At 37.3% G+C, this 12,626-nt stretch overlaps 3 protein-coding genes across 3 annotated transcripts; 2 read left to right on the top strand and 1 right to left on the bottom strand.

Moving 5' to 3' along the window:
- Window positions 1-231: 231 nt before the first annotated feature.
- Window positions 232-1,686, top strand: LOC125609930 (ABC transporter F family member 4-like). The gene is made up of 5 exons (XM_048781547.1): window positions 232-711; window positions 944-1,150; window positions 1,232-1,321; window positions 1,401-1,508; window positions 1,588-1,686. Exons 1-5 carry the CDS (start codon window positions 232-234, stop codon window positions 1,684-1,686), a joined length of 984 nt encoding a protein of 327 aa, XP_048637504.1.
- A 3,434-nt stretch (window positions 1,687-5,120) lies between these two features.
- LOC106430818 (cyclin-dependent kinase A-1) lies at window positions 5,121-8,077 on the top strand. Its single transcript, XM_013871618.3, has 9 exons — window positions 5,121-5,298; window positions 5,562-5,605; window positions 5,681-5,865; window positions 5,959-6,079; window positions 6,244-6,417; window positions 6,691-6,854; window positions 7,055-7,142; window positions 7,248-7,301; window positions 7,726-8,077. The coding sequence occupies exons 2-9, from the start codon at window positions 5,597-5,599 to the stop codon at window positions 7,813-7,815; spliced, it is 885 nt and encodes a 294-aa protein (XP_013727072.1). The 5' UTR covers window positions 5,121-5,298; window positions 5,562-5,596; the 3' UTR covers window positions 7,816-8,077.
- A 623-nt stretch (window positions 8,078-8,700) lies between these two features.
- LOC106430817 (protein SUPPRESSOR OF npr1-1, CONSTITUTIVE 1-like) lies at window positions 8,701-12,211 on the bottom strand. Its single transcript, XM_048782618.1, has 3 exons — window positions 11,541-12,211; window positions 9,950-11,369; window positions 8,701-9,784 (listed from the first exon to the last, which is right to left on the bottom strand). Exons 1-3 carry the CDS (start codon window positions 12,026-12,028, stop codon window positions 8,936-8,938), a joined length of 2,757 nt encoding a protein of 918 aa, XP_048638575.1. The 5' UTR covers window positions 12,029-12,211; the 3' UTR covers window positions 8,701-8,935.
- Between the last annotated feature and the right edge of the window lie 415 nt (window positions 12,212-12,626).

Genomic DNA, 12,626 nt, shown 5'->3' on the forward strand with positions numbered 1-12,626 from the left:
TAGAGAAGATGACAACTCACCCTGGTATGTTGTTATGAGAGCACCACCTAGAGGATACCATGAGTTAGAGACTGAAGAGGAAGTTAGTTCTGCACCCGTAACAGTTGAGCATGAAGAAGATACTGGAGATCAAGCATCTGATGATGAGAGTTTTTGTGTCAGGAATGATTGTGAGGGTGTTTTAATATATGAGTAATGATAGTTTGTTGTTGTTTCAGGTAAGCTGGTACAATGACTTCCAAAGCTGTTACTGAGAAGGCGCGTCGCAGTAAGCGCCAAGCCGGCCTTGATGTTAGTCCACAACTGTCTTTAACTGCGAAGAAACCTAAGCAGAATGCTCCAAAGGTTAATGCAGAATTACAGTCACCAGCTGCAGAAATGGAAGATGTCGAGCTTACCGGTTCTGAAGAAGTCGAACAAGATGCAGAACCAGAAGAAGAAGAAGAAGAAGATAAAGACGATGAGACTGAACCACCAGAAGAAGAAGAAGATAAAGACGATGACACTGAACCACCAGAAGAAGAAGAAGAAGAAGATAAAGACGATGAGACTGAACCACCAGAAGAAGAAGATAAAGACGATGAGACTGAACCACCAATAAACAGAGTCAGCACTCCATCGGAGACACAGACTCAACAGTCAGATAACCAAGTGAAGAAGACAAGAGGTCCAACAAAAATGCGGAAAGTCGCAAAACATATAGAGGACAAGGTAGAGAGGTCGAGTTTAATGCTCTAGGAGAGCATGTTGGTCGTGGATCAGTGACATTGTCCTCCTTCCTTGGTCCTCTTGTCAGAGAGCATGTGTCTGTACTGCTAGATGACTGGAGACATCTAGAAGAGAAAACAAAAGATGCTTTGTGGGAGGAAATACATGTGATTTTGTCAACTCTAGCTTACAGTTTTATAAATGAATACGCATTGAATTTTGATATTTGTTGCAGGGAAGATTCAACTTGACTGAAGAATGGCAAAAGGATGTAGTGTTCAAGCAGATGGGTTGTTTGTGGAGGGCCTCTAAATCTAGACTTTCTTTCATGGTTAGAGCTACAAAAAACAAGGCTCAACTACAGAAGATGAAACCCAACAACATACAATCTGCTACATCTTGGAACAATTGGGTGAAAGGAAGATGTACTTCAGCTTTTCAGGTAATATCATTTGTGTCTTACGTAGAATAAATTTGGATATGTAAGTAGGATTAATTTGTAATTGTTCTTGGTTATCGGTAGGAACAAAGTGATAAGTACAGGGAACTCAGGAAGGGTCAAATTCCTCATACCACTAGCCGTAAAGGCATGATTCGGCTTGCAGATGATGTGGTATGTTTTTCGTATTCAAACGCAAGATATGTGTTAATTAGAAACAAATCTCTTGACATGATTTTTATTTAACTTGTAGAAGAAAAACACTTCCGATCCTAAGCAAGTAACTAGAACTAAGGTTTGGGTTGCTGGTCATACACATTCTGATAGAAGACCAGTGCATGAAGAATTCGCAGATACCATAGTAAGATTAAATGTCAACAGTCATATTATGATGCCTTCTAAAGTTAATTTTACATATATTGTTGAATTTATGATTGTAGGAGAAGATAAAGAGAATTGACAGTGAAATGGACTCAAGTTCAGCAGATAATATTGGTGAAGATGCTGTCTCCCAGGTTCTAGGAAAAGATAAACCATGAAGAGTTAGGGGGATGGGACGAGGAGTTACTGCCACCAAGTTGGCATTCTTACATGCTAGAGATTCACATGTCCATAAGCTTGAAGCTACTCAAGCAGAACTAATCAACAAGGTTGAAGATTTGCAAAATGTGGTTAAGGACTTAGTTGGTAAAAAGGTAACTCCTTATTGCTGTTGATAATTATTATAGATTTTGTGCTCTTTAAGATTTTAAAAGTTTTGTTTCCTTATTGGGTTAGCAAAAAAGCGGATATGATTCTACTTCTGAGTTAAGCGATGTGAGGAAGGGAGGAATAAGGTGCCAGATACTTGATTGGATCTCGAATGATGATTTGGTTGTTGCTGAAGGAGAATTCTACTCTGATGAACCCACATATAAGATTGGTCGAATTCCACTGGGTCCCAATGCGGATGCTGTTGTAGTGAAGTCTGTTTCAGTCGTAACAGCACCTATATGGAGACCAACTACAACTTGTGTATCGCTTAGTCAGGCTGTTGGAGTCAAAATTGCATGGCCATCAGAGAAGCTCATCTTGGACGATGCTATTGACTTATCAAAAAAGAGTAACACCGACGGATCAGAGGTAAACATTATCCGTTTTCTGTTCTTTGATAATAACTTTATATACTGATGAAATTTGTATATATACTATGCATAATTCAGGCTATAGCTGCATCTTTAGAGAAAGTTCAAATATGTGATTACTGGAAAATAGAAGAAGAGTTGATTGCTGAGGGTGTATTGTTGACTACTGAACCTAGTGAACTGGTCAACAAAATTCCCCTGGGCCCGAATGCTGGAGTTCTTAGAGTGGAAATGGTTTTTAAGCCTGATGCATTTTTATGGAGACCAACGCCTGAAATGATAAAGATGGGTGATGCAGTACATGGGACAATTGCTTGGTCTCTAGATAAGCTAAAACTTCCTCAACCACAATCACCTGCTGAATCAAACAGGAAATCCAATCAGGTTAGTTTGTGAAATCTGAGAATTTAGATATTGTAATGTCGTCAAATTGGTAGGTTGCCGGTGATGATAATGTGATTAAATTGTTTGTCATTTTTGGTTTTAGAGTGGTAGTCAAAGCACTGGTAGCAGCAACAAAGGTGGTAGACAGAAGTGCGCTCTCTTGGACTGTCATGGCTTAGGACAAAGGATTGCTTTAGGTCGGGTGTTCTCAACTGCTCCAGCAGAGAAGGTGCATTTCGTCCCTTTAGGTCCCAATGCTACGAAGGTCTGGGTAGAGGTTTCCGAGTTCGATGCGGCACGAGTGTGGAGGCCAAACTCTGAAATCGAATATATAGGTGATGCTGTAGGAAGCACTGTGGCTTGGCCAAATGATAAGATAGTTTATATCTAAGACCCTTCTTTAGCTTTTGTGTGAAGTATGTAGTATGAAACTTATGTAGAGTTTGGATGTTTGTGGAATCTTTGAAGGTTAAATGAAATTTATTTTCTGTTTTAAAATTCAGTAAATTCGAGCATATAAAAATAAATATATATATATATATATATATATATATATATATGAAAATGTAAAATAATAATATTTAAAAATATAAATAATATATATTGCAAATTTGTAACTGCTATAGTAATTTTAACAATAATAAACGGAAAATGCTATTAATATAAACAGATATATAGAATATATAACACCTATCTAACTGCTATAATAGGTTTAACCATAACAATAGGAAAACGCTGTTAATAAAAGAAGTAATAGCATTAATGACTCGCTATTAAAACATATTTAATTGCAGAATAAAAAGCGCTATCTTAATGGACAAAAAGATAGCACCGCTAAATTCCGCTATGTAAAGTCCTTTACCTACTATGACGGGCGATGATACAACGCTTCAAAAACCGCTATACTATTGTTATATAGCGTTTTTTGTCCGCTAATAAAACCCATTTTTCTTGTAGTGTTATATCCTAATAAGTTTGACAGTCAATTCATTACAGCTGCTTCTTTATCAATTTGCTTCTTTTTTTTTTCCTTTTCTGATATCCGTGGGGATCCTAGACGGTAAGCCCAGACTAATCCACATGAGACCTTTCATCTGAACACGCACGGTTATAAACGGGAAGGTGGCCAAACGACTTGAACCCATGAATGACACTCAACTGGAGTTTCATTACTACTGGACCAAGAGCTCTTGGTTTTTATCAATTTGCTTTGCACTATTGATTATTGTTTAATTTCCATAAATTCTCTCTGATCTTATTCCTTCCTAGTTTTACGTATTTACTTTCTAGAATTTCATCTTTGGCTTCGAGTAGTAATATTTACTATTATGTTAAGACCCGCGCAAGGCGCGGAATAAATATTATATATAAAAATTATTTTATATATTATATATATTTTTAACATATTATGAAATTACAAATATATATTTAATAATAAAAAGTCAGTAACTATTATTTATATAATTAAATTAGTGCGAACATATAAATAAATTTTATAATCTAAAAAAATAATTTTTCCTATTTGATATGGTATATAATTAAATTTAAATGATAGTAACATATATATAGTATATTTTAATATTAACATCTATTAAATGATGCTTTTTATTCATATGTTTTTTGATCATTTGTATCCGTTATAGCAAAAACGTTAAATTACTGATAATAAAATTTTATTGTGGGATTAATAGTTTACATAATTTATAATATTAAAAAAAATTTGTTATATTTTTCAAAAAAATATGTTCAAAGTAAATTTCAAAATTAAGATATTTATGTATTTTATATGACATATAGTTTAATTTAAAATGATATATATATATATATATATATATATATATATATATATATATATATATATCTTTTAGTTTTAATACTTATTAAATGAGACTTTCGACTTATATGATTTTGTAATCATTTGTATCATGTAATAACAAAAATTTTAAATCATGGATCACAAAATTTGAATGTGAGACTTTTAACAGTTTTAGTAATTTATACTCGTTTTTAAAAATTCAAAATATAACATATACAAATTTTTTTTTATTATATGGTTAATATGGTTGTTTAATTTATTTTAATAGTTTAAAACTAAACAAATATATTATAAGATACCCTTATTTTTATCAAATCTTTATTATTCAAAATCATTAATTGTCATATATATTTTAGCCATATTAGGCAATTCCGTAATTTTATTTAAGGAAAAAATAATGAAAGCCATTAATAATGTATTTATGGTTAATTTAATAAAAAACTTATTATATATTTAGATGAACCAACATATTTCTCTAAAGATTCTAAAAATCATTTTAGTGATGACACATAGTTAAAAAAAATGTTATAATGCTTTTTAATTAATAATATAAGAGATATACTGGCTATATTGACTCCGGAAATAAAATTTACCTTATTGGTTTAGTGTAATGGACGATTAAATTTGAATATTAATCCAACGGATAACAAAAAAGAAAAAAAAAAGAAAAAAAAAAGGGGCAACCCTTATTCTATTAGTCAAATCGCCTTCCCTAGTCCTCACTTGAAGCTGCACAGTAACCACCCGTCTCTCTCTCTCGCTCTATAAACTGCCTTTTCATCCAGAGAGTGAGGATCCGTCGGTGTCACTACATCCGATCGTCGCCGGTAAGTTGATTTACTTATCGTCGGATGAATTTCTGACTATAACTTGTTTACAATCCCAAACAATTTATCTTCTCTCTCTATCTCGCATCATCTCTATGCTTCGGTGCTGATCTATATAGTTTGTTTTCCGATTCGTTCATATCATCTCCATCTTAACGATTTAAGCCGTCTTGTTTTGAGATATGTGTGTTCTTAGATTATCTGTGGAAATAGCTTGGATTGGATCTAATATATAGCTGCGTTGCTTCATCGTCGATCTGCAGGTGACGTGTTTCAGCCTAGTTTAATCTTGGAAGTGATGGATCAGGTTGGTGGAATCATCTTTTCTTTACTTGTTAGGTAGTCATTGATTGGTTGACGAATTCTAAGCTAATAATTGCAGTACGAGAAAGTTGAGAAGATCGGCGAAGGAACTTACGGTGTTGTGTACAAGGCACGAGACAAGGTCACCAATGAGACTATTGCTTTGAAGAAGATCCGCCTCGAGCAGGAGGATGAAGGTGTTCCTAGCACTGCCATTAGAGAAATCTCTCTTTTGAAGGAAATGCAGCACAGCAACATTGTCAAGTATAATGATGATGATGTTAACTATATACCATTTTCGAATATTGGTGAACTCACACTACTTTTTGATGTTTCTTTCTTTTTATCGTTACACAGGCTGCAGGATGTAGTGCACAGCGAGAAGCGTTTGTATCTTGTTTTCGAGTATCTTGACTTGGATCTCAAAAAGCACATGGACTCTTCTCCTGATTTCTCCAAGGATCTTCATATGATCAAAGTGAGTTTTTTAGCCATATTGCTTTATTTGTGTGCTTATTGAGGTTTTTGCCTGGTCACAAACTTCCCTTTGACATGTCTATCTGTTTAGTTTCGCTGAATATTGTTGAATTCTAAGTTATGTAATGTCTTCTTCTCGTTGTGTCTTTCATCTACTGTTTGCAGAGGTATGTTTACCAGATTCTCCGTGGAATCGCGTATTGCCACTCTCACAGGGTTCTCCATCGTGACCTCAAGCCACAGAATTTGTTGATTGATCGCCGCACCAACTCACTAAAGCTTGCTGATTTTGGACTGGCCAGAGCTTTCGGTATCCCTGTCAGGACTTTTACTCATGAGGTGCCAAAAGCGCTTAATTCTTGTTTATATATGTTTCGTTATGAAATGTTTTGGTATGGCTTCACATTCGCTTCATTCCTTATTCGTATTAGAGGAAAAGAGTAAATCACCACCAAGTAAACATTTCAGTTAGATTTCAATTTTTTTGTTTGTTTGCTTAAAGGACATTTCTCTTGACTGTTAAACTATGTTAGATTTAAACTTAGTGCTACATTCATATTTCATATCTCGCCATTGTATTCACACATGTTTTTTTCAAATTGTTTCTTCTAGGTGGTTACTCTCTGGTACCGAGCACCAGAGATACTTCTAGGGTCTCATCACTACTCTACACCGGTTGATATTTGGTCTGTGGGATGCATATTTGCCGAGATGATCAGCCAAAAGCCCTTGTTTCCTGGAGACTCCGAGATTGATCAACTCTTCAAGATATTCAGGTAACTAACTTCTTAATCTACTTTACGTCTTTTATATATTTAAAGTGGAAAGAACTTGTCTGCAATGATATTACAAATGTTTCTGAACACATTCTTAACTTGCAATCTTATTTTCAGAGAGAAGTACTAAAGAACGCAGATGTTGAAATGTTAACTGATTATAAACTCTTACTGCCATGTTTTTCTGTGTCTTCTTTCAGAATCATGGGAACTCCAACGGAGGATACATGGCCTGGGGTAACTTCGCTGCCGGATTATAAATCTGCTTTCCCAAAATGGAAACCAACGGTACTTCAAATTTCTCCATTAACTTTTACATCTTGTTCTCTGTAGACAAGAGGTCGCACAGCACAAGATGAATCTTGCCCATGATTTGTTTTTCTTATACCTCAGGACTTGGAATCTTTTGTCCCAAACCTGGATCCTAATGGCATAGATCTCCTTTCTGTAAGTTCACTGGCCATGCATATATATTATACAAACACACATCTATACATTCTACTTCTGATACATTAAATACCTGGAAGCTTGATTTGGATGGATCTGGTTTTATATATGATACCTCTCCTGAACTTATAACCATCCTGTCTTAGCATCTTAGGACTAGAAACCCTTGACACAGTTGAGCTGTTTGACTAAACTAAAAATCAGAGACATTGATGTTGGGGCCTTGTGTAGTGGTCAACTTTAACTTCCTGGCGCCGAAAACCAATGAAACCTGATCAAAGTTCAATAACCCGCGGTATTCATGTTAATGTCCTAAACCGAAAACGGGAAAGAGCATACGGAACTTTTGGATATATCTTACGGTTTATGAGTTTGTCATGCGCAAGTAAAGATGGATAAGACGTCTCTATTTTATTTGTATCAGAAAATGCTGTTGATGGATCCAACCAAAAGAATCAACGCAAGAGCCGCCCTGGAGCATGATTACTTCAAGGATATTGGCGTCATGCCGTAGAGAATGCTTCAAAACCAGTAGTCTCCTACATTCTCTCTATATATATAAGTAATTCGATATCTTCCATCCTAAGAAAACGAGGTTAAATACATCAATGGTTTTTGTTTATTCTTTTGATTTCTTTTAAGTTTGTTATTCTCTGATACGAAAAATGGAAAAGATTTAGAGTGTGCTTTGTTTATTTCTTCTAAGCTTTTGAGATCATTTTCTTGTGTATCTTTTTACCAAGTTCAGTAATGTATGGTATTTATTTTGCAGAACATCGTATTTATGCCAAATTTTTCATGTAAATAATCATATATGGGTAAATCTATAATCGATCTTATTTATGTTAATGCACCATATAAGGAGAGATTTCCTCTTTCATGCCAATTCCCTGTTAAGAATTACAACCATTTTGAACTTAGTATCTTCAAATTTCTGCTCATCTTAACGGGATAGCAAACGAGCTGAATGATGCGTACATGGGTGGGGGAGACGCTTAAGGTTTCTTACACGACCGTGTGGTCATCGTAAGAAGCATAGCGCACCTCTTGGCAACGATGGATGACCATTGACCAGACATTCATGCAATATACTTAGGTTAATAAGCTACAATAGGTCGTCTTGGGCTAACCAATGTAGAGCTCCGTTAAAGTTCAAGGCTTGGTATTGTGCCGGAAACCATCGAAATTGTGACCAAGGCGGTCTCTCCATTGACTGCTTGACAAGATAGTACATATCCTTTTAGCCATTCAATGATAATGCAATAGGAGATATTGAGATCTTACAGTTGTATAAAATTTGAAGTAACCAAATATTATAATTGATGAGATCGAGACCCCAATTTTAGATACTAGTCATACTTTCCTCGAAGAGAGTCTCTCTTTTCTTTTTTACTCCAAGTATCCAATCTGCCTATTCGCTTGCCATTAAGATCTTTAAATACAAAAGGAATTAAAGGGTTCCTTTGCCAATCCTACATACTATGAAACAGGGAGAAACGAGAATGTGGGAATCCATCCCCTATAACTTAGGAAATGATGAAACCTGATTCTTCTTTTCTCATGTCTTCTTTAAGCTGTCACAGCAACCAACTTAGTCTTCTTGAAACCTTAAGAGTACATGAGAAGTCAATCAACTATCTAGAGTTGCGTTTTCTCTTGTACATGCGGACATAGCGAGTGAGAAACCCTTTCAAGAAGTCCATATCACGATTGTGCAACACAAGTGCTTCCTCTTCAGAGAGAATTCCATATTTCTCTATTGACGTCCCATATAAATCCAATCTTCTCATTTCCCCTGCAACCTGTGGGATCTCAGTGATATTAATGCATCCTCGGAGATAGAGCAGCTTCAGGTTTTTCAGGTTTCTCAGCGAGTGAGGCAGATTATGGAGCTTCTTGCACTCTGACATGTCAAGACACGTCAGATTCACCTTATCCCCTATCCATGAGGGAACTTCCTCGATCGGTGTTCCGTTCAAGGACAAAGTTTCTATTCCATTGCCAAGCATTGGAAACACTGTGATGTTGGGGCAGCAAGTCAGCGTGAGATGCTTGAGTGAAGTCAAATTCCCAAAGGTGTCAGGGAGATTCTTCAGTCTCTTGCAATGTGATAGCCGAAGCTCTGTGAGCTTCGAGAGACGGCTGATCGAATCTGGCACTAGTTCAATTGATGTGCAGCGCAGTCCCAACTCTTCAATAACGTCGGAAACAAATGGAAATTCTTCTATGTTGATGCATCCGTCTAGAGAAAGAGTTTTGAGAGACTTCAATTTGATGTTACACGGGAGACTCTTGAGTTTCTTGCAGTTTAGCATGGACAGCTTAACTAACTTATCAAGATGACCAAGAGAAGAAGGGAGTTCAACCAAGCTTTCGCAATCACAAAGGCATAAACACTCGAGGCTCCTTGCCTTTGAAAGGTCTGGAATTTCAATCAGATTCCTGCATCTGTTAAGGTTCATGTGTCTTAGACTTCCAAGGTCCTGCCATCGAAAAGAAGCAAAACATTTGTTACCAGAGGGCTGAGGATAACATAAACCAACAAGAAACATTTAAATGCTAGTTCATGTAAGAGATAACACCACCATGTTATATACTATTTTCTTTTTAAAAAAACATCATCAACTACAAACACATAAAAGTAGTACCTGACTTCCGCTCCATAGTGTTTCAACTGAGCTATCAGGGAGGTTGAGCTCAACTAGAACGTTAGTCTCAAACTTTGCAGGCAGTGACTTTAAATTGTAAGCCTCCCAGTGAAGATATCTTAGTGGAGGGAGGTAGTCAAAATCTTCGACGTTGACGATACACACTTTGCTCCCCGCAGCAGTTGAATTATTATGAATTTTAAGAAATTTGAGTTCGCGCATCCTCTTAAACGTTTCGGGGTTAACGCAAAGCCCTGTTTCTTCAGCCATGTTGAGGATTATACTTTCAACCTCAATGTCTTTACTCCCCCCTGCCATAGTTTCAGTGAACAAGCCTTTGATATCCAAAAAGTTCCACATCATCTTACGCTTCTTCATTTTTCCTTCGCAAGTGATATCCTTAGCCATGTCTTGAAGTAAATCATGAACCCATAGCCTCGTATTGTTTGACATACTAATCAGAGACTTCTCCATCAGAGTTACCAACCTCGGTTTGGATCTGATCACAAAGGGATCTAGTACCATAATCGCTCGATCCATATATTCCCCGTTGAAGCAACCAGCGACATAAAGAAACACAGTCTTTTCATGCTCGTCCAATGCATCATAACTTACTTTTAACGGCGTTGATATAGATTTATCAAGACTGTTTCTCAGTATACACAGCTTATCTTCCCAAAATGCTATATTCCGACCATACAGAGACGCACCAATGACCCGAAGCGCTAAAGGAAGACCACAAAGCTGCTCCACAATATCTAAACAGAGTTGTCTGAACTCTGCTTGTGGACGATTCGTTTTGAAGGCATGCTTGCTGAGAAGCTGAAGCGCTTGTGTGGTCCTAAGAGGCTTCACTTCATAAATGTGTTTGACAGAGTGCTCATCTAACACGCGCTTGTCACGCGTCGTTATAATGACCCTGCTTCCTGGTCCGAACCACTTGCAGTCTCCAGCCAATTCTTGGAGTTGCTGAATGTCGTCAACATCATCGAGGATGAGAAGAACCTTCTTGCCGCGTAGCCTCCGCTTCATCGCCTCGGGGCTGACGCAGCGTGCATTCAGGGGGCTTTTGGGGAAAATTTCAGACATGATTTGCTTCCGCAGATGGGATGATGATGATTCACCATGTTTATGGAAATCATCTTTCACGTTTCCGAGAAAGCAACGACTGGGAAAATGAGTGGAGAGGGATTCGTAGACACATTTAGCGATGGTTGTTTTCCCTCTTCCCCCCATACCCCAGACTCCTACCATTTTGACATCATCATCATCATCAGAGTCGTCCTTTGATAAAAGAGATTCTATTCGTTTCTTATGCAGACTCATCCCTACAAATTCACTTGTTTCGTCTGATGGCTCTGAGTATAACCTCTCACAAAGATCTCCAACAACTTCTTGTATAAGCTTTGAGTCATCGCTCCTGCATCAAATACCGTTTTTACGGTTTTGTATATTGATTATGTGAATAAATAAATTTACAATTCCTTAAACAATATTTATAGTAGTCTCAAAACCGATTTTGTTTTCCTAACTGAACTATGTCCTACCTAACCAATGCTAGTCTTTTTACAGGGTGCTAATAAAAAGGAACCTGGTTTTGGAATCCCAGCCTGATATGTTGGCAACTATATCCACAGCCCTTCTCCACTTTCTCACTGTCTCAGCATCAAATCTCTTCTCATGATCCTCAAAAGCTTTGTTAAAACAACCGGTTCGGCTCTTCAAGGCTGAAGGATCGATTTCATAGAATATAGGGATCAAGTCGAAGCGTTTCTTCTTCTCAGCTAACTCGACCATAAACGCAAGCTCTCTCAAGCACCATTGAGATGTAGCGTAGTCTTCGGAGACAACGACGATTGCGAATCTCGACTGATTCATCGCTTCCTCGAGTCCTTTCAAGATCGGATTGCCTCTCTCAAGGTCTCTGTCGTCGTGGAAGGTTATGATTCCTTCCTCAGTGAGAGCATCGTTGAGATGGCTGATGAATTTTTTGCGAACATCTGTCCCTCTGAAACTCAGGAAGGCATCGTACTTCCACACAGATCGAGACTGCGAATCCTCCGATGAAGAATTTGCCATCGCACAATAAAGGGGAGTTTGATGTACACTTTGAAGCTTTAACGCATGGTCAACGTTGTTCCATCGCAATCGTACGTAAAAACACTTCTGGATTATATCGTGTGTGTGATATTGAGAGAATGTGATATTTAAAGTCTAGGCCCAGTTCGAAACTCAATTGCTTATATGGGCTGGATATATTTTTATTTTTAATAAATTTTAAGTATTCGCTCCCTAACAAAAAGAAGCTAAAGGCCGCTGGACCAAAGTAGAGTGCTTAACCACGACACCGTAGAACCGAGTTATTGTTACTTGTTATAGTAAACTTTGCTTCTCTTTTTGTTCTATTGTCAACTGCCCATTTAATCTAACATTAAGTGGTGGTCAGACGAGCCAAATTTTCGAAAAACACTTTCCGTCTGTCCGGATCTGATCTATATGAGAGAAAATATAGCCTATGGTTCTTGCTTCTCTCGCTAGCGAGTCCGTCCGACCAGTCCTACTCCGAGGAATATAAATCAGATTCACATCTTTGAAATCCTCATGTAATCTCTGGAACATCTCGATCTCTGTCGCGAATGTCGACCAGTCTCTCGGGTTTGTAGTCATGTCCACTAGG

This window comes from Brassica napus, chromosome A6 (genome assembly GCF_020379485.1).
Source record: "Brassica napus cultivar Da-Ae chromosome A6, Da-Ae, whole genome shotgun sequence".
Classification (NCBI taxonomy): domain Eukaryota; kingdom Viridiplantae; phylum Streptophyta; class Magnoliopsida; order Brassicales; family Brassicaceae; genus Brassica; species Brassica napus.

Coding starts and splice junctions, on each gene's coding strand:
- LOC106430817 (XM_048782618.1), bottom strand. CDS start 12,028: ATGGCAAATTCTTCATCGGAGGATTCGCAGTCTCGATCTGTGTGGAAG. Junction 11,370..11,540: donor GGCTGGGATTCCAAAACCAG/GTTCCTTTTTAT, acceptor TATTTGATGCAG/GAGCGATGACTCAAAGCTTA. Junction 9,785..9,949: donor CACTATGGAGCGGAAGTCAG/GTACTACTTTTA, acceptor TTTCGATGGCAG/GACCTTGGAAGTCTAAGACA.
- LOC125609930 (XM_048781547.1), top strand. CDS start 232: ATGACTTCCAAAGCTGTTACTGAGAAGGCGCGTCGCAGTAAGCGCCAA. Junction 712..943: donor CAAAACATATAGAGGACAAG/GTAGAGAGGTCG, acceptor TATTTGTTGCAG/GGAAGATTCAACTTGACTGA. Junction 1,322..1,400: donor TTCGGCTTGCAGATGATGTG/GTATGTTTTTCG, acceptor TTTAACTTGTAG/AAGAAAAACACTTCCGATCC.
- LOC106430818 (XM_013871618.3), top strand. Junction 6,080..6,243: donor AGGATCTTCATATGATCAAA/GTGAGTTTTTTA, acceptor TACTGTTTGCAG/AGGTATGTTTACCAGATTCT. Junction 6,418..6,690: donor TCAGGACTTTTACTCATGAG/GTGCCAAAAGCG, acceptor TGTTTCTTCTAG/GTGGTTACTCTCTGGTACCG.